Source organism: Apteryx mantelli, chromosome 1, assembly GCF_036417845.1.
Source record: "Apteryx mantelli isolate bAptMan1 chromosome 1, bAptMan1.hap1, whole genome shotgun sequence".
NCBI classification, from domain to species: Eukaryota; Metazoa; Chordata; class Aves; order Apterygiformes; family Apterygidae; genus Apteryx; species Apteryx mantelli.
Window position 1 is genome coordinate 190,494,837 of NC_089978.1, and position 24,508 is coordinate 190,519,344.

General features: G+C 35.4%; 1 protein-coding gene across 1 annotated transcript in view; it reads right to left on the reverse strand.

Moving 5' to 3' along the window:
* Positions 1-3,377: 3,377 nt before the first annotated feature.
* Positions 3,378-24,508, reverse strand: part of NRCAM (neuronal cell adhesion molecule) — a 68,837-nt gene continuing 47,706 nt past the window's right edge. Inside the window, exons 25-29 of the mRNA XM_067289953.1 lie at positions 23,983-24,108; positions 22,738-22,890; positions 18,266-18,397; positions 15,266-15,344; positions 3,378-5,746 (exon numbers count right to left, since the gene is read on the reverse strand). Coding sequence (XP_067146054.1) covers positions 5,509-5,746; positions 15,266-15,344; positions 18,266-18,397; positions 22,738-22,890; positions 23,983-24,108 — 728 coding nt within the window. The 3' untranslated portion in view covers positions 3,378-5,508. The remainder of the gene's footprint in view (positions 5,747-15,265; positions 15,345-18,265; positions 18,398-22,737; positions 22,891-23,982; positions 24,109-24,508) is intronic.

Sequence of the window (24,508 nt, forward strand, 5' to 3'; positions counted from 1 at the left end):
CAGGAAGAAAAAACAATCTTTCAGCTGAATAAAAGTTCTTGCTAGATGACTGGTTCACTAAAAGTTCAAGATATATAATTATACCTAAAACTATGGTTTCTGGACACTTGCAAAATTAAAGCTATAGTATTCATTTATAGGAGGTGTAACTAACCCCTCTTTCTAGTGCTTCCTTATGTGGTGTTTGTTTCTCCAGACTGTCAGATGACAGAACAAAGGACACTTTCCTCTCCTTATGAAACACCAAAATATTCTAGTCTGTGTCAGCTTTGCTCTTTATTCAGTCTGTCCTCTGACTAGGCCAGAAATTGTTTCAATTAATTGTCCTCTTTTTTCCTAATTTTCCTCAAGAAGCTCTTCAAAAAACACTGATTTCAGTATTCCAAGTTTGAAGTCCTCATCAAGCAGATTCTCTCATTTACCAAATAATCTGCATGGTTCCCTTGTATCTTCCTGCAATTATCTAATGAGCTTGGAAAATTCCCACTTTCCTCGCTCTTCTTAGAACAATACTAGTCGAATCAGCTAAGGGAAAAAGGTCCCTTTATTTGGCTTGCCCTATACTTAAGGAAAGCACTGTGTTTCCAGGTATGGTTTTACTTTGGCTTCCAAAAGCGAGGAAACTAAAGCAACTGCCTTGCATCTGTCCACTTGTCTGAGTGCTTCGCTCATGTCAAACCTATGAACCTATTGGCCATTTTCAACCAAATTTGATAGAAGTCTCAAAGATTAGTAAGGTTTTTTAAGGCTCTTGAAACAGTAACTGGATAGATGAAAAAAAAAAATACTATTCCCTGGAAGGAAAGCTGAGGAAGCATTAATCTATTATATGATGTTTGTCAGCAACAGCTAGTGGGGTCTATGTGCAGGGGATTGGGCAGGCAGCTAGTCATGGGCCTCCAGACTAGCAAGAGCTCCTGAGGTCTCCTGCACGGACGGGAGGTTACTGCTTGGGAGGGTGAATTAGCTGATAGAAGTCAACAGAAAATAAGGTTTTGACACCTTTAATGCTCACAGAACTCATTTTTGATATGAGAAAAGTAGCCTTTGGCAACTTTCTTCCTTTTTGCCTTCAGGCCAGCTAACTAAATTGCCGCTTCTCAAACATTTAAAGGAAACCTCAAATACCATCCTTTCGTTCTTTCATTTTCCCTGTCCCAACAGTTTCATTTTCATTTCCTCTTTGGAAAGACTGGGGACTGGATATTTTTCCTCCTTTTCATTTGTATCCAAAATGTAATAGAACCCAGGCACAATTAAACCCAATTTAGACTAGCAGCTTATATTATGACTTGATGTCCTATTTGCTACAGCTGACAGGGAAACACTGTCTTTTAAACTTCTTTATTTTACCTGAGCACCTCAGGGTATGACAGAACAGGATGAAAGGCTGGCCAGGTCCTGCTGACAGGAATTATCTACTGCCCTCTGTCCTTCTTCAATTTGTAACATATGCAACTCCATTACTTGCAAGCTGGCTTCAGTTTTGTCTTGCTGGTTTTCCCCAGAGGGCAAAGCCAGTGCTGCCAAATTCACAGTTGGGCAAACTTCTCCCACCCCCACGTGAAGGTTCCATTTTTTAGCTATTAATTATGCATGTTTTGAAAGCTTTATCGACTCACCTACATTTCCGTACAGCAAACAACTCTGTGTAATTTTTTGTTATCAAAAGTTGTGAGATCACAAGAGTCAAAATTTGCTTGCTCGCTTACAATCATGGTGTATCACATCTATCGTCTGTCAAAGTCCTGTCGACATGTATTTATCTTGATAGTTTGATCTAAAGTTTCCACCTTGTGGAATTACTCCCCTCAGAAATTAAAAGCAAGAGCCAGTTGTACTTATGCATCCTGGGGAGCATCATGCAGAGGTAAATCCCTACAGTAGCACATTCAGTTATTTCTGTCTTCCTATGATACCAGTCATTGCTTCTGCCAACTCTCTGAAATGTTCCTTCCTAAGGTGGTAGAAGAGAGGGGAAGACGGAGAGAGAGAGAGGAGACAGCAACACACAACAAAGGACAATTACTTTTCAGAAATACTTGAAATTTCATCTTCTTCCTGCTTGTTTCCTTCTCTAATTCTTTCTTCAGAGAAAAAAAATGCTTTCAAGCTGTAGACCATATTCCTTCATATTTCTTCTCTAGGCCTTGTCTTAAATACAGGTCAGATTGCAAGTGAAGAGAATTTAGTTCACAAATCTTTTGCCACTTTGCTTCTGATATGAGAAGCACATGGAAACCATATTTTCCAAGGAACAATGTGAGAAGATTACAAGAAAGGAACTATTCTTGGGATATTCTCTTTAATTCCCTCTGGATTTTAACAACCACTTCAGTAAGAATAAAACCAAAAGCAAAAGTAAATCACTAAAAGGAAAATCCAGGTACTTTATGCATTAATACACTTTGGGAAACAGTCACAAAAGAACCTATATAAGGTACATCTCCAAAAATGATTATCATACAAAACCTTTTATTCCAACAAAACTGGGAATTCAGATCCCTCTTTCCAGGAATTATCAAAATAGAAACAAAGTATTTCATATATCCCAATCACTGCATATTGCTGGAAAAATCAACAGATACCTGTACAGAAAACTAGGCAGCCCAGTATTTGAAGGCGCCAGAACTGTGACTAAGCAGATGATAGAAGTTGGAATAGCCAGGGGGTTTCAATCACATAGGCAGCTTGGAGAGCCGACAGCATGGCTTCAGATAAAATCCTTCTTTCACGTATCATAGCCAAACATCAGTTTTTTTGATGTACTTCCTGAAGTATTTCTATCTCTTGGAATCCATACCTCTCCTTCAGTCTTCTCTTCAGAGTATCTGCCCTCCTGCCCCATCTGCTTCCATTCGAACACAGAATAGACAAGATATGAAAAGAGCATTGCGCTGGATTTTCTGTACTGTAAAAGATGTTTTCCTCACTTTATGTACTGTTAAACATACTATTTAAAAATGAATTCTCAGAATTTTGTATGTCAGGCAATTTCCTGATTCAGGATCCTATCTGAGGGTTCTTATTTTGGAATATATACTCTTATTTGTTCTTACTCACTCTTGCAGGTATGGAACATGTCTTCCCTCCTCCCCTCCTTGCCCCCTCCCTTGCTATTTTGACTAAAGTATTCATGGAAGAAAATGTAAATAGCACCTAATTTCAATGGGAAATGGTCGGAGACATTCACATTTTTCAAATGGTAATAAGTAAAGATATGCAACATTCTGCAAATAATTTGGTTAAAGAACATAAACTGCAATATCATGGGAATAACTTCTGACAGAGTTGTTTCATGCTTTTTCCACTTTTAATTTTTAAATATCTGGTGAATCAGATGAGATTTTTACTACTAATCCAAACAGAACAAACAGTGAAATTTTAAAACCACATTTATTTTTAATACAAAATCTGTTGCACTATTACAGAAGTGAGCCTGTATGTTTACCCACACATGCACAGATAATTCAGCATCTATAATTAAATAAGAGTAAAATTATACTTCTCTTTTACCAAAACCGTTGGCAAATCTTATTAAGAAACATTCCCTTTGTGCTTTGTAATCACTGTTTGCATTACTCATTTCTTATTTTGGCTCCCATTAAGAAAACTGATCAATGGAAGGCTCAGAGGTGCGAAAGAAGCTTCTTACAGCTAACTTAGATGTGTGATTACTTCAGTTGTGCTTTACCTACAATATATACATGAAAGCTGCAAGGTGTACTACAGTCTAATGTAATGCACTGGCAAAAGCTCTGAATGGTTTAATTAGGAATCTGCAGTAAATAAGTAGAACAGTTCACTATTTCATTTTCACAGCAAAAAAAATATATATTTAAGTAGATGCTTTAAAATACCATGCACACCATTGGCTATAGTACTTCTTACACAGTACAACATAAGATTTCTTGTTTTATTTGTAACATCTAGAAGCATATAGCATCTACACTTTATGTGTATTTACAAATTCAACAAAATATCTACATATAAAAAGCTTACTTAAAATTAAACTTGATGCAAGTTATGAAAAACCAATTTATTGGCAAATGAAACTGAGCATTCCTTCAACCATAGGTTGTTATAAAAAATTTATATTTGGAGGTAAACATTTGATCGATATAATTTGTGAGAAAATAATTTTGTAACTGATAATGGTAATCTTTTACCACTAAACCATGTTAGCACTTGTCAGATTCCTTGAATTCTGTGGTTCCCAGTGGTAACTCTCACACTGTTTCTGGGTGTGGATAATTCCAAAGCTGCCACGTTCATCTGGCCATGATACAGAGGGAAATGCACTCTTGCTGGTATGGCTGGTTGGTTTGTTTTTTAACAAATTATTTTGCAAGAGTTTATAATTTTGCTGTGTTAGTAAATAATTTAATTCTGACTTTTCTTTTTTTTAACAAATCTTCTAAGGCCATGAAAACTTGTTGTGCTCTGTCTATAAAGCGAATATTTTATTTTCAAGGGGAAAATATCATACTGTTTTTTGCGTAATTTAAAACATTGAAAACCTTCCATTTTTTAGCACAACAGTTTCATAACACTTTTTTTTTTTTTTTACACATTGTTACTTTATTTGGCAATGATAGTAGTCCGCTAATCACAGTTTACTGCACCAACTGATTTAGTAGTACAGTGCATTATGGAATGCATATTGTAAAAAGGCACTGAATGTATTTTGCCCTGTGTTTTCTGGAATATTTTCTCTCATTTTAAAGTTTTTCCTTCAGTGACTGTACAAATTCCAAAATGCATTGCAATGCGTATCTTTCATGCCCTAAAATCAATCCAATGTATTTTGATGTAAAAATAGAACACTGTACTGCTGTAACACTTGATAGATTAAAAAGGCTATAAAGTAATAGGAGCAAAGAGCAGATAATAGGGTCTCATTAAGCATCAGCAAATGCAAGTGTCATACTTAAATCATTTAGCAATTATATACTGTACATACTGTTCCTAACTGTCTTACAAAAAGACATATGATAGCTAGACATTAAGTCACCAATTTCACAACAATGTCCACAAAGACATTGAAGTTCTATATAATACTACTATAACACTCTGACAATGAAAACGGAATTCATATCCAGGGATTCAGCTGAGGACCGCATAACAAATTATCAAACCATGTTTTTATAGTGTACACAAGATTATCTGTGAATTGTGTAGCATTTTTTCATGCATTATACTGTATTTTCAACAGGAAATAATATTATCAGTCAATGTTATTTTTTGTGTCAGCTCCTTTTTTTAAAAAAAAAAAAGCGAGAATACTCAAGTTTGGAACCAAATTTGAATTTCTTATTTTGAGTCATACTAACATATCGCTTAATGTGTCATTATACTGTATAATTATAATGGCCTGCATATTCCCATAATATAAACATCTTGTGGTGAGGAGTTTTGCTACCTGCACGTTCATATTAGAAGGAGGAGGATGTACAAGTGCTTTAAATATAACTGAAGATACTGCGACAAGGGGATCAAGTTCTTTGATTACACAAATGAATTCATGGCATTTACAGGAGAAGGAGCCTCAGAACTTTCATTTCCTTCTGCAGGTTCTTTCTCTTTTTTACCACTGTATTGTCCAATAAAGGAGCCATCCTCATTGAACTGACCATTTACACCTTCTCCATAGTCAACTAAACTATCATCACTGTCTTCTTTTTTCACAGTTCTGTCTGAAGGTGTCCGGCTTCCTTTTTTTAGAGGTTTATGGTCCTCTGCATCACTGGAGACACACACAGATATGCACCAAAAAAAAAAAATTAAAAAAAAAATTAATGAATGTATTATTTATTCAGACAAAATCAGCCATGCATGCAGAGTTTAAAAAAAGCATGTGCACAGCCCTGTAACCCTTTAGAAAACCCACATCGCATTGTAGAGGCAAATCAATATGATGCAGTTGACATGAACACATGGTATAGTAATGGTTTAAACAGATAGTATCTTCAGTGGAGGGAGGGGGTTTTCGTGGTTTCTTTTTTTTTTTCATCGTGCATGATTTTTCAATGATAAGACTTGTGCCCTTGGCTCAGAAGCAATTTAGACGTAACTGCAAGCATTAAAAAGTGGGTTGTAAAGTTACATAAAAATTTATTTGTTCTTCAAAGAAAATAGCTTATAATGTGCCATGAAGTTAGTCTGTTAAACTTCTTAATTTTATTGACTCCTTGAATGTGAATGAAGAATGAATTTGGTTAAATGAAATATACTGTTTTTTTACTAGTAAAAAGAAAATAAAAGTGCTGCATTTCAAATAATTTGTTATATAATGCAGGCCACACTTGCAATTTTCAACCTTACCTTTCAAGAGACCTACATATTCCATTAAAAGGGTGCAGAAGAAACAAATGAAAATAGCCTAAGAAGAAAAGCAAAGTCCATATCCTGATAGTGATCAGTATTTTATGAAGTTGCTCTTAAAACTGCTAAAACATTTACTGTGTACAGGTAAAACAACAATTTAGCTTATATTGGCTAGAATCGAGCAGTTACGAGCATGCTTAGGTTTTTTTTGGCAGGTATGAAGAAATGTTTTACTCCATTTATCTTTGCTAACCTCACCCTGATGGTACTTCCACACTTTCATTACTTATCAGATCAACCTCCCTACCCTAATCCTCAACTGATAACATGTTCTGGCAATGATGATGATGATTTGGAGGACAACAGAAAAAGGAAAGGAGAGAGAGGCCAAAACTATACAGCATATACAAAATCACATAGATTAATTAATGCCTTATTGAGAAGCATTTCACTAAAAATCATTATACCAATTTTCCATTAAGCTGCTACTTTTCATTTCATCATCTTTTTTTGGCTTTGGAAGATACTGAATTATTATGTCCTAAAAAGATACATCTGTAATATGGATATACTTACAAAAAGAAAAGCATAACAAAAGTTTTATTTTTCTACACATACACAGGAAGAGAGAAATGGTAGGAATATAATCGCATTTCCATCTAAGAAAACCTTCATGTTAAAATTAAAATACAAGAAGGCAGAAACTCGCAACTTGACTATCAGCTTGACTTTGTTTTTGCTACTGTGCATGTGGCATGAGGATAAGTATCATATCATTGATCCTCTGTGCCCACTGGTTTTGCAAACAGACAGAGTATTAACACTTACAAAAATTTCACTTCAAAATGTCAAGTATCCAGAAGCAAAGTGAAAATGTTTGTAATACTACAAACACAACCATCGTACAAAATATCTAAGAGGGATCATTTTGGAAGGACACTGCATTTAATAGGTCAAAGAGAGAATAGAGTATTTAAACATCTTAGGTAAGAATGTCCTTGTTGGATAGAAATGTAGTTTGTCCATTATCCTCATTAGAGTGCACTAGAGTCATTAGAAACAGGCTATACAAATGAGATGAAGACCAGCCCCTCACCTTTACATAGTACTAGGTCCTACTCCTAAAGGAAAATGATCTGAGTGTTCAGTGCTTTCTCTGTGAGAGAAAGAATATTGTACATATGATTTACTGTTTAATTTTGAATGGTATTACAGCATAAGTAGGAATGAAAATAAATTAAAAGTGCATTTGTATCACATTCCAAATTGACAGAAAAATGTGCAAATATTCTGAAGTGTGAGCCTATCCAGTGTAATTCAGTGGGCTGGAATATACCATAAATAAAAAGTACATCATCACTGCTTTACAAATATTTACATTTTAGACATCTTTGTGTTTAATCCAAAACAAAACTAGAGGTTAATTTATAAATTAGATAAATCTGGATACAGGAACTTTCGCTTTGTGTTGCTCTTACAGTCTTCTTGTGCGCATTTTTTGTTTATAAATATTTTGCATTTGTTTATAAATAAATAAAGTTTATTTATAATCTAAACAATGAAAAAGTACTTACACAGTTGGTTACATTGTGTCTGTGATTTTTCTATATTTTAGTAAGGATGCAGATTGTACTGTCTGTATAATTAAAAAATGAACAAACAAAACTGCAGATTTACCCAGGAGTGTACCTGCATGGACGTGGCTACTGGTGTAAGTGCACACTTACAGCAGATGCAAAAATCAAATCTGAACCTGGGGATTCCCTCCCTTTTTGCACCATAAAAACCCAGAAAGAAGTTCTGCCCGGACTCTGGCAGTAAAAAGAGAAGTGGGAATACCCAGGGTGCTTTCCACTTGTTCAGGAAGAGGAAACATCAGCCACGGTACCATGATTCTTTATCAAATTGGACTGTGATTGTGACTCTTGTATTAGATATGAATACAAAATTTTGGACGGAAGGGAAAGAAACTGAGGAAGAAAGAGTAAGAAATGAGAGAGAGAGAGAGTGAGACAGACAGACAGGCAGAGACAGAGGCAGAGGCAGTGGAAGTGAAGACACCAGTGTTTTGGTATAACCCTGGGGTGCAAAACAGAGAAGGGTCCCTGGTGCTCTGGGGAAATGAATGGATTTTCTGTGTGCTGCCAAGAAGCGATTTGAAAAGGTAGCTGGATTGTCTCATTGTGAATACTGCAGCCCAAAGAGCTATAAAATACTGGCTTTAGAATGTGTAATACTCCACTGCAGAAACATGTTAAAGCCAGAAATTCTGATATAGTATCTCTGAGGCTTGTTAACCTTGTTTATGATCTTTCACAAAACTGTTCCAAAATGCAATCAGGATAGATCATAATTTCTTTTAGTTTTCGCTTGTGGTTTTGTTTGCTGACTTTTATACTTATCTAGTGCAGTATTTTGAAATGGAAAATAAAGTACAAGTTGGATTGAATAAAATTACTGTGGAATATTTAAAAGTATTCTGAAATATGTCACATACACTGTTCATACAATTATAATAGTGAGACAGTAAGTACTGGGAACAAAACAGGAGGTGAGCATGTGTATGAGTTCTGCATGTAGATGAGACAGCCATGAAAGTTAAGTCCAGTGATACTTTTACTATTTGTTGCCTTACAAATAAATTTCACACTATTAGCTTTTTAAGGATGACAGTTTCTTAATGAAGACTGATACTTACAGATAACCAGGCCATTTCAGTAAGTAACTTGCCATTTTAGTAAGAACAGTGCGTTTAATATTAAAGTATACTCTGAAAACATGATTTAAATATTTTTCATAAAGTACTGCTAATATATGAATACATATTTCTTTTTCTTCTTAGTTTCATGAAACAAACAGCAAACTTGCAGCTAATGATTAAAAGATATGATGAAGTAGGAAGGTGATAATGACAAGCATAAAGTACAAACTTACTTTAAAAAACAGTACTTCTATTTCACAAGCTTATCACAGTTATTGAAAGAAATGTGTTACCTTCAAATCTCCTTTCTTTCTTCACCTTTTTAATTTTTCTTCCTTAGAAATGGGTGCATGCAGCAACCAGTCAGAATGGGAAAGACAGTTTTACGATGCCTCTGCAGTCCAGCAGGCAATTAGTTCCCACTAAACTTTGCCACATTAATGGACATGCAAAACAACTCAATATATGGTTAGCAATACACTACTTTTCCGTATAACACAACTGTTGCATGAAAGGTAACACAAAACAAACAAAATGGGTGAAGCATTCTGGGCTACTGGATAAGAGGATGCAGAAAAAATCTATTCCTTTTTCTGTACCCTCAGGTCAACAGCCCAGAAATGTTTACGTATAAGCATTCATATAAAGTTACAGAAGTACCTTAGACTATGGCTTCCCTGTAAATTTTAAGAGGAACTCTGCCCTAATACCTAACATGTTTCTGCTCATGCTTATAAGTTGTTAGGGATCCTGAAGACCAGGTAGATGAAACACTCTTTCCCTATGCACCTATGCATATGTTTTCCTATGTGTTATGTCTCAATCCAGATTTCAGAACTTTTTACTATTTCTAATCTAGCTAAGATATACACGCATCTATATTTGTTTTCCAAGTAGCTTGTCTTTAGCCACTCTGCAATACTTATCTTCAATCTTAGCAGAAGCTGTAAAAACTGGAAACCTGAGCTCTTCCTCTAACTGGCAGTAGGCTGAAAAAGTTGTTAGTCAAAGAATCTGACTCTCTCCTTGTGAAAATTTTAGAGAAAAATTTACTTGAGATAAAGTTAATCAAATTTTTCACATTTACTATGTCTTCTGGAGGAAAAACATATAAAATGAAATCAATGCAATGTTTCAAAAAAGAAGTGACACGGATGTTCAAGAATTAAGTTAGGAACCATCAAAGAAAGCATGTGTGTGTGAATGAGGACACAGTAAGACTGCTGCCAAATCCAAAGAGACTATTCAGAGGTAAGAATCCTCAGGCAGTCTATTGACGTTATCTCTTGTGTTAGAAGCAACTGAGTTTAGACTTAGAGTGGTGAAGGCACAAGTTATTGGCAGATTCTCTGGAAACAAACCTGAATTGCAAATAAAATTTGAAAAAGTACAATAGAGAAAAATACTATTGCAGGTCATAAACTATATCTGCATTGTTAATCAACCCAGAGAAAGATGGAAGACTGTAATACTTAACAACCTCAGAGCTGTCCACCAACCGTTTCCAGAAAGTCTCTCACAGAGTAGCTAGGAATTTCTGGAAAAAATACTTTGTGCATCAAAACACTTGAGAAAAGAGGCAAAAGAATTCAATGAAATGTGCAAACAGCCTGTGCAACCACACCTAGCAGTCCTACCACTGTAGATGCTTTGTCCTGTTCAACCCTCCTGAGCACATTTCACAGATTGGAATGAGAGGACAAAAGTACATAGATATCATATAATAAAAGATGTGAAAAGCTTCCCTTTCATACCTCCCATAAAGTTTAACAAATCCATGCTTGTAATCTCTCCCCATCCTCAAATCCAAAAGTCTGAAGATGTTATAACTCCTTAATTTATCTTGATTCATGGCCCAGGACAGAAATTTATTTAGGCTGCTTTATTATAGATAGACTGTGCTGATCTGAACAGGAGCCCTATGTCTTTATTTTTTCTTTAAACAAACATTTGTTTATGGTATTTTTTGCAGTGTCTTGGAGTAATCATTCACTGTTCACAATTAACTGTATCAGTCTTCTATAACTCAAAACCATCAGGATTGTAATGCAATTGCTTTGCTATAAAATGGACTTCCAGAGGCACTGTTTTCCCTTGTTATGTGAAGACCCAATTACGTCTCCAGCCACAGGGGGATTGTGTATACAGTTATTCTGTGGTTCCCAAAACAACTGTGTTTCCTGAAGCATTATTTCCTTCATTAGGCTGATATGGCAGAAAAATCCCATGTTGGCAGGTTCTGCAGGAAGTATGCTCTTAGGTAAAGAAACACAGCTGAAGCGTGAAAAACTTCAAACAGGTCCAGACCATCTCAAAAATACCAGGAAGCCTAGCAACTGAATGTGACAAAAACTCCCTCTAAATCTGAGAGCTATGACTTTTCTGGAAAATGTTAATTAGTGGCAAAATTATTTAAATCTTACTTTGAAACAACTAATTTCCTAAGCATTGAGATTACTTGTCCAGAAATACTGATGCCCGTTCACCATAAATTTCCAAATCTTCCACTTTTCCCAGCTCCTGAGAAAAAAGGAAGCAAGTCTATATTGTTAGAAAGTTCCTCTTGATGGCTCTGATGTCTCTCAGAAAATGAGATGTCCTTTTGTAGTTGCTGTGAAATGACTGTGAGACCTTATACTTTCCCTTCCCTCCTTTAAACTTAGGAGGAGAACGGAAGGAGCTCAGACAGTTGTGAGGGTAAGAAAACAAAGAGCTTTCAATAGATCTTTTTTTTCTCAGCTGATGGAAGGAATGTTTGCGTTCTGAAAAATCCTTCATGATCTTTACCATGGATTCACCAAATAGCTTGCCACCTGTATATGGTAAAGACAGCAGCTGACATTTTAGATCTAGCGATGAAGTCCAAGGCCGTAGCCAAATAGCTCTCCAGGCTACTGTGAGGCAGGCCATATTTTTAACTGTGAGTCTTAGAGAATCCTCAGCTGCATCATGGATGAAATTAGCTGCAATTTTACATAGCCTCTGTGTCCTCTGCCTGGCTGTGGATTGGACCCATTTCTTTTTGACTCTGTCTTGTTCTTCCTCCAGCCATATTAGCAAGGCTCTTGAAGCATAGGTGCAGTAGATGGATACTCCAAGTTGGGCTGCAACTAGCTTGAAAGATCTTTTGATTGCTTCCTCAACCTTTCTATCAGTAGGATCTTTAGGTAGAGCATCCATATTAGCAGATACAGAATCCCCAGTAACCACTGCCCTGTCTACCTCAGGCAAGGCCCCCCACAATGCAGCCTTATCCGCTGGAAGAGGATACACCTTACGTAGGACTGCTGGGGCTTCATGTTTTGCCTCAGGATTACCCCAAATCCTACAGACAAGATTTTCCACTGCTGAATGGATAGGAAGGGCATTATTTACCTTGCCTTCTTCAGAGGGGATAGGCAGTTCTTCTGAAGGGCATTCAGATTTGGAAGATTTCAACATTAGCACTCTCTTAATGTGCTTGAACAGATAATTCTGATTCTCCATGTCAAACTTACGCACAGGATCTGGTTCCTCTTGGTCTTCTGTAGGGGACTGAGATGACACCTCCACATCTTCAATGGATGACTCATCCTCCAAGGCCTTGTCAGCCTTAGATTCCTCCTTACTAGAAGCTGTTTGCTCTTTTAAACTGCCCACACAGTCAGACTCAAAAGCTTGGAAGCTGCTCCCAGTTGCTTCTAGGGGAAACACAGGAACTTCTGTAATTGGTACCCTGGGATGCTTTACTGAATGGGAGCTAGCCTGTGCCACAGAAGTTATACTTTGTCTGGCTGCTGTCAGTGCGTCCTTTAACACAGTAGCCAACTCAGGCAATATTACAGATCTCACTAATGTATTTTTTTCAGATTCAGAGAAATGAGTAGTAGTAGAAGGTCTTACCTTCTTGTGGTAGGAGCTTTGAGAGTCTTCTGAATCTGAGCTGTAGTCTGGAGTCTGGATGAACCACTGCTGGAGAGAAGAACGCTGCCTTGCCAGTGAGCCACGAACTGAGTTGCAGCTGAGCCGTTGCTGGAAAGGGGGAGGCTGTCCTGCCTGAGAACCTGAGCCCTCTTCCGACCCCATTATCTGTTGCTTGGAAGCATGATGTCTAGAGCCATGCCTGTACTTCCATTCGTCTGACCTCTTTTCCTCTTGGCAGAGGGAAGCAGAGACAGAACTAACCCTTGTAAGCTCTGAAGACTGCCTAGCTCTCCTCCTGGAGAAGGAGGTCTCTGATCTGGTGCTGCAGTATTGATCCCCTGACCTTCTGAAGAAGTTGGATCTGTCAGATCTCACAGAAATTGCTTTGGTAAAGACAGAGTCTGCTTCAGGAGATTTGGCACAGCTACCTTGTCTTTTCTTTTCCTTGTCCATTTTCTTTACTGTCCAAGTAGACATGGACCTGAAGTGATGAAAAAAGTTCAAAATACTCGAATTCCTAGATCTTTCAAAAATTACTTCTTTTTTTTTAAGGGAAAACCTACACCCTTTTTCCTCAAAGAAGCACTGCATTGTGACCAGTGCCATATGAGACAGACAAACTGGGAACTGAGTGACTGCAGTGATGTTGGGCTGCAGAGAGGGTGCCAAGATATCTTCTGTAATCTGACTGGTTGCTGCTGCTGCCCTGTCTCTAAGGAAAAAAGAGGAAAGCCCAGACTAATTAAACAAAAAAACACGTAGAAAGGAGTTTTTGCATGGTAAATAGGATGAGCTTCTTCATACGAACAACTCTGAAAGCTAACCATGCAATTGTCCATATTCACCAGACAAAAGGTTGATAAATGCATTATAAAATCATTTAATGAAGCACTAGATGATTCAATAGATTAACTGAAGCCATTTAAATATGGACACATACATTCAAATTTTGCTACAGACCACACATGAAAACAGACTGAATAGTCTTATTCTACACCTGAGTAAAAATATATTCAAGCCACATAACTTGTACAATTCTGTATGAAGATCAGTTTCAGCTAATGAAAGTTCCAGCCACAGAAAGGCAGAGGAGCTATAAAGTAGAATGCAAACTGGACTGCCTAGGAAAACTTACACAATACTTATTTACATCTCCATCCAACCACTGCTTCACAACTCTCTTTTTATCAGATAAATTTAATTAACCCATATGCACTTAAAATAAAATGCTGCAATAAATCACTATTCTGAACAACAGGTTAGAGTATTTTTTTTTAAATCAAGAAAGAATTAAGAGAAACTGCTCTTTGGCATTCAGAATTGTGAGTCTCTTCTAGTCAGATTAAGATGCCCATTTGCCTTATATAAAGAAATTACAACAGAGTGAATCCTTCTTGAAAAAATCAAAATTTCCATGCACTTTTGTAAATTTTCCAGCTACAAAAAAATAAAAGGCCTTTACAATTTTTTGACACAGGTATACATTGTAAAATGTATTATAACGCCCAAGTAAAATATAATGGCATTGACATATTTAGAAAATAATAACATTATTTCCTGACCTAATCAAAATACACCAAATAAAATCCTGCTTTTTTAATAAACAACCACACACATATTTGTTAATATGAACACAGTTGCCAAAGCATGCTTTCTGTGTTACAAGGAGATTCGGTTAGCATATATTTAGGATAAAGGAAAATAATTAGGAATAAAAGCTGTGCGGCATGCTTTGAAGCAGCTTGCTATATTTCTTGCACAGAAACAGATGAAATGGAGATTTGTTTTTCTTTTAGGATGTTCTCTCACCTCTGTGTTTAACATATCTTCTTTGCTATTGGATTAAGTGTTAGTATTGTCAGCCATTTTGAATTAATTTAATTTCCAGGCAGTGGAACACCATGTTGTCTTTATTAAGTTTCTGTAAGAAACGTATTTTCAAAAAAAGAATGCAATTATGTGCCGCAACTCAAAGGATGCAAGCACACAGTATCTGAAAAGCACATAATATCTGATATTTTAATTATCTGAAAGATGGGCTTGTAAACAGAGATTCCTCACTTTCAGACACTTTGAGTTGAATTTGGACTTCAACTAGCATTAGTGGACAATCCTTAGAACACCTTCTAAGCTCTCAGTTCATAAATCTTGGGTGTTTAATATTGCTTCTAATGGTCTAACTGAAATGCTATCTATATGTAGTTCTATAAAACACTGGATACAAAATATTTGTCAGAGTGAAAAAGTTAGAATTTTGAATTAATAAGTGAGATATTATATGAATTACATGTGTGATATGAGTAGTGATCATGACAAATCACATCAGTTACTCACCTGTATTCACCAAATGTTCCATCATCTTCCTTCATAGGTTGTATTTCTGGATCAGCATGTGCATCCTCCTTTTCCTTCACTAAAATATTTGAAATTGGAATTTTTATCATTAAATTGCAAGATTAGAAACCTTAGGATCCTAATTTCACATACTGATCACATTTGGCAAGAACATATTTGAGTAAAAACTGTTCTCTGAACTGAGGTCTTAGGCTGTTACATTTTTCCTTTTTAAGGAAAAAATCTCTTAATTAGTTATAGAATTTTATCTTCATTCAAGTAAAAAATATTGTATGTCATTTGGCATTAATAAAACTTCCTTTCATTTCTTACATTAAAGGGAGTTTTCTGTTAAAAAGCCTACTAAAATACTTGCTTTGCTTATGTTATTAATAGAATTGTTTATTGCAATCTGAATAATTTTTACTTATCCATACTCCTTATTCACTCTTGGTATTCCTCTCATACTGATTGATAAAACTGAATCAGTGTCACATGTGTTCACTGTTAGTTTGTAGCCACTCTCCTTTCATGTCATGCACTAACAACGCAGTAAAGCTTCTCTAACAGATACTCCAGGGGAATATTAAATAGTATTTTAAAAATTATTAAACTTGGGAAAAAGTCTTTAGTCTGTTCATTCTTTCTTTTATATAACATGATCAAAAGCAAAACAAAAATGCCTATACTAGACCTAAATTTAACATAATTGCATCTCTTGCAGTACTCGCAATTAAACACATCCTCCTTATAGGTTTAGTAATCTTGTAATCACTCACTGATAAAAGTGCATGCAACTAGTCCTAAAACAACTATGCAGCACTGTCTTTTGGCACTGAAACCCACTAGTACCTGAGAAGACAGTTGTTTATGTAAAACAGATATTCCTATAAATTGAGACTGTTGACAAGAGTATAATAATATATTGACTTCTAGAATTATTTTTAACGGTTCTCCCCTGGGCCTTTTCATTTCTGTTTTTCTAGTTATCATTCAAATCCTTTCCTTGTTTAGCAGATAGTTATATACAACATACAGTCCAACATACAGTCTCATATTCTGGTAATTTACACACTTAATTTGTACATCATTAGTTTATACAGTGTTATTTAACATGATATGAATAATTCCTGAGAGTATTTTCTAACTGTAAAATGAAGACAATGCATAACACCTTGAAATGCATCTGGCTGCTATAATCTTATATTGAAATAACTTCTTTTTTTTAACCACAGGCAAGCTCAAGATGACATGCGAAAATTAAGACAAAAAAGCATTAATAACTATGCTTTGCATTTGCCAGTTCATCTGTAGAACAGGAATTTTGCAATGACACCAAAAACATAATTAGTTCTAGAGTCACTGGTACAAACGAGTATAGACTGATTCTGGAAATCTTACCAGACACAGCTGAAGTCTACCACATCTAGTCAACGGACAGTCAACAGCAGGGACTTCCACAGATGAATGACATTATCAGCAGCCAACTACCTTCTACACTTTTACTCTAGCTATGTTTTACCCTCTTCTGAATGCTCGCTCACTCCAAGTCCTCCCTCTCTTTTCAGTTTTATCACTTCAGTTATTCCACCTTCCCTCTAGCTGTCCTTCTCATTTCTCTCAACTAATAGTCACTTTTCCTATATCCTCTCTAATCTCATTTTCTCTTAACGAACTCCAAATATTAGGAAAAATAACTAAAATGTCTTCAGCCTGTCATTCAACTTGTATATAATACTGCATTCCTTAATTATCTTTTCTCCATGGGCAAAAGCTTTTGGGACAGAAGCTTCCCTTACTTTATTTTTGCTGTACTACAAATCTTTGTCTTCACCATAAAACAATGAAATACTTAGACTGTCTGGGCAGAGTAGGAGTCTTGTATTTATCAAGGTGATTTTATCTTGTAAAAATCATCTGATACATTAAGTTCTGCTATGAAAGATTTGCCTATATACAGAAGAAAAGCTTTAAATGTTCATGAACACTAGTTTTCAGAAGTGTTAATTGCAATAAGGCATTGATCAAAAAAAGTGGCAGAAATTAAAATATAGTATGGATTTTTTTTATATTTGTATAAGTATATCCATATTGTTCATGTCCAAATTGACAATATACACTTAAAGTTAAGCTTGAGTTGGCTTTGAATAAACATTCCAAAATCTGGATACTTGTATCATTTTCCAAACCTTTGGAGTCTGTAGCACTGGACAGAAAATTTCATGAAATCGTTGGGGAAAGATATATATAAGACATATAAACACATGCATGCATACATACACACATATATGTCTTTTATAATATACACATCCAGAAGGATTGGAGTTTGGATAGAAGAGGCACACTGCATAGGTCCCATTTTAAATTACAAATTATGAAACATATTCAGCCATTGCTAGGCCTAACACTCAAATAAACTAAAAAGAAAAACCATTCTAAAAGAAAAAAAAACCTAACTGGAGGATGAAGGCTTCAAATTTAGCTCCAACAATACACAGCCTGAAGAAGACATAGATTCTGAGTAAATCTGAATTTATTTGAAACAAAATAATCTGTGAAGGGAATTTTCCTATGAAATGCTGTTTTCCCAGTACATTAAATAACATGGCAGGTATGATCTGGCATATGTTTCCAGGCCTTCAGACCAATGAAATTCTAACTCAGCTCAATTTAGTGGGTTAAACCCATCTGTATTAGACTTCAGAAACTGGGGCACACAGTACTTCCTGGGAGAGCCAAGTATCCCCAAAGAAAGCTCCAACCTCTCTAGAGTGGTAATGCACTAATACTACCCTCCAGGAATGAGGGAGATACCCTTCTCACACTTAAATGGATTGGAGTCTTCTACCAATAGATGGATTGCTCCCAACAAGCCTACCAAATGATAGGATGGACACAATGTAAATGTAAACCACCAGCAAATGTAATTTCTCCAATAAAACTGAGATCTGCCCTATTAGGATTACCAGTAATTTTTACTTGTATTATTATACATCATACCTGGATATTTGCCACCTTTATTTCTCCTTATGAAGCAAACAATCAGTAAAATCAAAATAAGAAGAGCCACAGCACACATAAGACCAATGAACCATCCTTGAGTAGCAATGTCTACCTGCCGACTTGCCATTGCTGCAGAATAAAAGAAACATGAGATTTTTTGCTGCATTTAAATGTTATAGTAATTCACATAAAAGCCAGTATCCATTGTTCATTAATTACACAAGAATAACACTCACTGTGAAGATCAGTAATAAGAAAAAACATGGTAGTATATTTTGTGAGTATTTTCATTATTTAAAATGTTTGCAAGTACAAATACACAGAACTTCCTTTTGAATATATAAGCATTCTGCCAACTTAGTTCATCATTTAGGCTTAGCAACTATTACTACTACTTTGCAAAACATATACACATCCTACATTGCTTTTTACAAATCTCAAAACTATTCTGAACCATTTTACTGATTAAACTACTGAAATGAAATTGCAAATTATAATTAATACAAACATTTGGATTGCATTCTCAAAATGAATAAAAAGTCAATACTCATTAGCTAATGCACACCCATTAGTCTGAAACAGGGCAACAGATGGGTCATTCAGGACCTTAACATTCAATTTCAACTAATAATCAACAACAAAGCATCCTTTAAAGCCTTATTAAGCATTATGGTTTCTTCTTCTCCTCAAGCTCATATCTCATCCTACAATTTTCATGACTGCCATGATTCAGCATTACTATAGGACTTAGCACAGTGTGATTGGGAAGCCCTTCACTGGCACTCTTTCTATCCAAATCCTGATGCTGCTTGGAAGATAATGCAAGTGAGAAGCAAACTACAGAGGAAACACTACAGTCTTTAACAAGGGCAGGAATTGTATCTGTGTGGTTTGGGGGCCGGAACCTCCCTATTAGTCTCCAAGACATTACGTGGATTTTCCTGGTGAAGCCTATTCCTACTCTCCTATTTGGAAACACACTACAGACACCTGACCTTAGGATTTGCTTTTGAGATAAAATTGGAAGGGTGATAGGAGTGCTACAGATAGAAGAAGACGTGAAACGGGAAGAAGATGGACATCCATCCAACCTTATTTGTTCATTATTTACCTTCGCCTCTAGCCTCAAAACTCCTATGATGAGTTGCCCAATAGAGCTCTCTCTAGATGGGGAGATAGAGACAAAGATCCTCTTCCCACATGAATAAGGAAAGTCACATGCAAAAGGCTTTTTATGCATAGCTCACATGGCATTTTGGTTCAGCATTTTTTGTTTTTTTCTGGCTTCATGTGATAAGGTAAGAGGGATCGCAGTCAGTAAATTACCCAGGATTTTAGTTAGGATCAAATGTGCTTCAGATATCAGTTCGGTGGACACTCTGCACAAGGATGGGTTATACTTGCCACCTTCGGTCAGTCTCTTTCTTGGGGTCTGTGAGTACGTCAGCTCTTATTGCAGAACATGTTTCACCCAGATCTGCTAGGGAAGGTCTCTGGGCCTGTGTCCACTGAAGTGGTGGGGACAATACATAGATAGCTGTACTCGCAGAAACATGAAAGTCTCAGAGCCCCATAAAGATTTTCACCTCTCCTTACAGAAAATGCATCTTTAAGTGAAGGCTCATGGCAACATGTCACAGAGAACCTATTTTCAATGGAGCATTGACTGTTTTCTAGCCCCAAGTTCTGGTGATACAGCACAAACTCTCTTCCCCTTCCAAAACATGGGGGATGACTATTGGGAAGAGTCCCTGGCTGGGGCTGTCCTTTAAACTACCTGGGCCTTGTTTGGCAGACAGCTGACTGGCACTGGGCCGGCAAGCACAGTAACAATAAAATATAACAATATTCATTTACGGGCCAGAATTTAAACCCCTTTCTCAGTCTCACTTTATTTATTAGTAAAGACAGAGACTGAGATTGAGCTAGCTTGGAAACATGAGCTCTGTATGACCCTAGATTCCTGAGGATTTTCCATGGGCTGTATGAAAACTAAAAGTACCTGTGACATTTGGAGATAGTATCTGCTCTCCATTCCATATGGAAGACCAATGCTTATTCCATAGAAGTACTGGGCTAAAATTAACTCTTTACTTTGTTGCCTGTTTTTGGTTTTATTGAGCACAGGTATGATTTGATTTGCAGTTAAATAGATAATAAATGAATGTGTTTGGTTATTATAGGATTACATTTAGGAGATTTCCCAGCTTTTGGTAAAGACTATGCTTTCTGATATTTGAGAAATTGTTTCTTATATGCCTGACAATTTAAACCATTTTTGCATAAAAATGTCTAGAAGTTTTTTATATATGTGTGTATGTATATATAAAGGCAATCTTAAAAGACAAAATCACAAAGGCAATGTTCCTATGAACTATAAATCAAATTAATACAAATTCTTGTTTCCACATTAAGGTTAAAATTATTTTGATTTTTGCAAATGTGCATTTATAATAAGGCATTAAAGGTTGTATAATAAATACTATAGCAAGACGTAAAAGCACATTTAACATTCAAATGTATTAAGAAGTAGCATTGAGCAAAACAACCCATGCGTAAAATAGGCAAGACAGATGGGAAAGAGTAAAGATGAAAACTTACTTATGCAGCTTTCTGTATTCTTTAACTTATTGCATATCCAGTAGGAAAGGGTTTCTAAAGCCTATAGAACCCAGTGCTACTTTAAAAACAGCAAAACATTTCCTGTTTACTCTAAACAAATTATCTGCTTCAGGCAGAAAGACATTTACTTTTGGTGAACGCAGAAGCTGCTAATGCAGGAGTCAATGCAATAAACTATACTGGTATGCTCAAAAAATAAAACCACACACTATGAAGATGCTCTATAGGAATGCTTGCTAAAGAAAAAGTTGCGATAAAAGCCTCATATACTACATCTTGCAGTTTCCTTCCTTATTAGAATTCCTTCCTAACTAGAATATGGACACATTTAATATTCCAGTATTTTACTCTTTCGTCCATTTTATTTTTTCCCAGTGTTTAACAGCTTTGATCTAGGCTACAGTGAGACACAACATTTTTGTGTAAGAAATATGCTATGTATATCACTAGGGTAGGAATCACAGCGCTGTGCATTGAACCTTTCCTTGATCAAGATCAGAAAAGACTACCTTTAAACTCCCTTCTTCCTTAACCACTCAAGGATATAAGACAAGGCAACTGATTGATTCAGAAGTACCTACAGGACTGCTTATCTACTGACTCAGTATTTTTTGTTCAGCAAGGTGCTTCTGGGAAAGTCTCCATTCTGCTTGTTTTGAATTACACTACAGTCTTGATCCTTTGCTTACTGCCACTTTGGGCTTTGGATGTATATTTGCATGAAGTTTTACATATCTGCTTTTATACCTTAGCTGTTCTAGGCATAAACAACCTCTGTATTTAGCCCATACATACTTGCTTGGCATTATTATTCGGTACCATATTTTCAAAGCTTTCCTATAGGAACATGATACACTGAACAGAAATGGAATGAAACAAAGCAAAAAATTATGATTTTAGAAAGCATTCGCTTTCAAACTGACATGTTCAATATTATTCATTATTATTATTGTCTGATAATAATTTCATATTGTTCAGGCATATTTTCATATTTAAACTACTTTCTTAAATCATAACATTCTGTATTTGGTGAGGCTACTGCTAAATAACTATGCATGGGCCAAAATGCTTGGAATGAGCAGAAGTGGCTAGCAAACAGGCAACAAATGATAACAGCTAACCAAGAAAATGCTTTGTTGGCAACAACATATTCAGCATAACATCAAAAAACTTCCAATAAATCCCCTTCTTAGAGTTAAATGAACAAGTATCACTAATTTGCTTATGAACACATGACTGTTGCACCCTTTCTTTCAGTGACTGTTGAATTATTTTTCTATGGAAAATATACATAAAGAATTTAAAACAGTCTTCCTGATTCACAGCAGGCAGTTTGTGAAATGAAAATTTACATGAAACCGGTATATGACAGGAAAAGACACATTTATAATTAGAAATCCCTTAACAGTAGTTTAAATAGATTACATGAAACATAAGATTGAATCTGCACTTCTGATTATGCAAACATTTTAGATCAGATTTTTGTACTGAAAGTATACATTATTTACATACAGCAGTCTTATTATATTAATTAAAATATAAAGTGGAAGCAAATGAAATCGTTTATCTCCAGTGCACAGCACACAGACAGAGTGTGAGCAGTGAGTATCTTGCCCCTAATATAAATAACAGACGAGTGAGTTGAAAGGATGAAAACATTCCTAACCTATACAATAAATGTGCTGGCATTTCTAGCAATTTATAAAATAGTTCAACATTGCTCTAAAAAAAGAACTTACATAGATGTTAGCTACAACATCTCCTTGCTGGAACTAGTTCAGGATTATTTCAGCACGTGGTCTATCACAATTCTGACTATGACACAGAACTGGTATGGTGTGCCTCACCTGGACCTGTCTCAAACACATCCTCTGAACTCTTAAAACCAGACAGGCCCTCAGCACCAACCCGGACTTTATATGCTGTTCCTGGTGTTAAACCCTTTAACACAAAGAAGCTTCGAGAACCATTTACAATTTCTTTTTTCCAATCTTCTTTGCCTACAAAAATTTCAGGAAAACAACATATTGGAATTTTAGTTTTCTATGTGTTACTGAAAGTTTCTAGACAAGATACTATCAACAGTTAGTTGACTAAACTATTAATTTGCTGAAAGAAGTAACTACTCTCTCAAAAATAATAAAATCTTATATAAAATTACAACTGAATAATATATTGCATGCAATATCAAGAAGACATTGTACATGAATTATGAGAACTATTTTAGACATTTGTTCCATTGTACTATAGAAATACTATTTTCATCTATTTTCTTTAAAACCTTATTGAATTTTCAATTATAGTAAACATGAAAATAGATTTTAATCACTTAATTAGATTATGATTCTAGTGGTTAGTCAATATTTACTTGGTTGACGAGTTCTACTTTAAAATTTGAACACATCGTATTTCCTGAACATTCTCTTGCGTCTTTTTCTAATAGAGTCTCAGCTGCTTCTTTGAACAATATCCAGAAAAAAGCATTTATATTCCAATTCTCAGATTGACCATCTTTAGTCATGATTTTAGAAAGACAGTGTATTTGAACAGAAGTATCTTGGTTTTATTAACTAACCTGCTGTGTTTTAATGATTACTAGGAGTAAAATAAAAAAGGTATTATCAAAGATTGAAAACTATATTTTTATATGAATAAAAGTATGTAAGTTCATTGATATCTTTTTAAAGTTTAATTTGCTCTTTTATTTATTTATTTTTCCCTGAATTGGACAAAATTTAAGAGAACCATTATATCCTGTTTTAATAATAAGTAATCATATTTTCATACATGTAATCACTGTATGATAAACAACTTAGAGCAATTTGGGTTTTTAGAAGTTCATGTTCAAAATAGTTGAAACAATACTACAAAGGAACAAAGACTGATTTTCTATCTAAGCATTAGATAGCTGCTAAACATTCATGTTTATTATAATGAAAATTATTTGATCTCCCAATAAAATTAACAAAATAATTCTTTTAGACATTTAAGAGCTATCACAAACACTGTATCAATTTAGGACCACATCTACTACTAAAATATTTGAAAATATATCTGAACACTTAGAATAATTTAATGAAATGACTTCTTACTGCCTGCTACACCATATTCAATATAAAAGTTCGCATGATCTGGTCCCTCATACTCCCAACTGATATTGGCATAGGTCTCAGCAGCAGCTGTTGTAACATTTCTGATCCTTGGATAAAGTGGTTGCACTGAATACACAATAGAAAAACAAAGCAGAATATGAAATTGTGACTTCATATACAAAAAAAATTGAATTTAAGAATCTACTATGCTAATTTAGACCATATTCAGGGAAAGTATAGTATATTCATCATTGTTTCTGTTTTGGGAAATTAGTTACTAAATTAGCATATATGGTAGTGGAATCATAAGCAGTTATTATAATATGAAATTAGAAAGTAGAATCTCTGTACTCTACTGAGCATGCCCTAATTCACCAAGATTGCCAAAGACTTAAAAATACCTAATTGCCAAAATCCTGGAAAATATTATTTCTATTTATCTCAAAGTAAAATGCATACAGCTGAAAACTGAAAATATTCTAAGGGTAATAGGAAATGGTAGGAGAGAAGGGAGGTATAAAGGAGG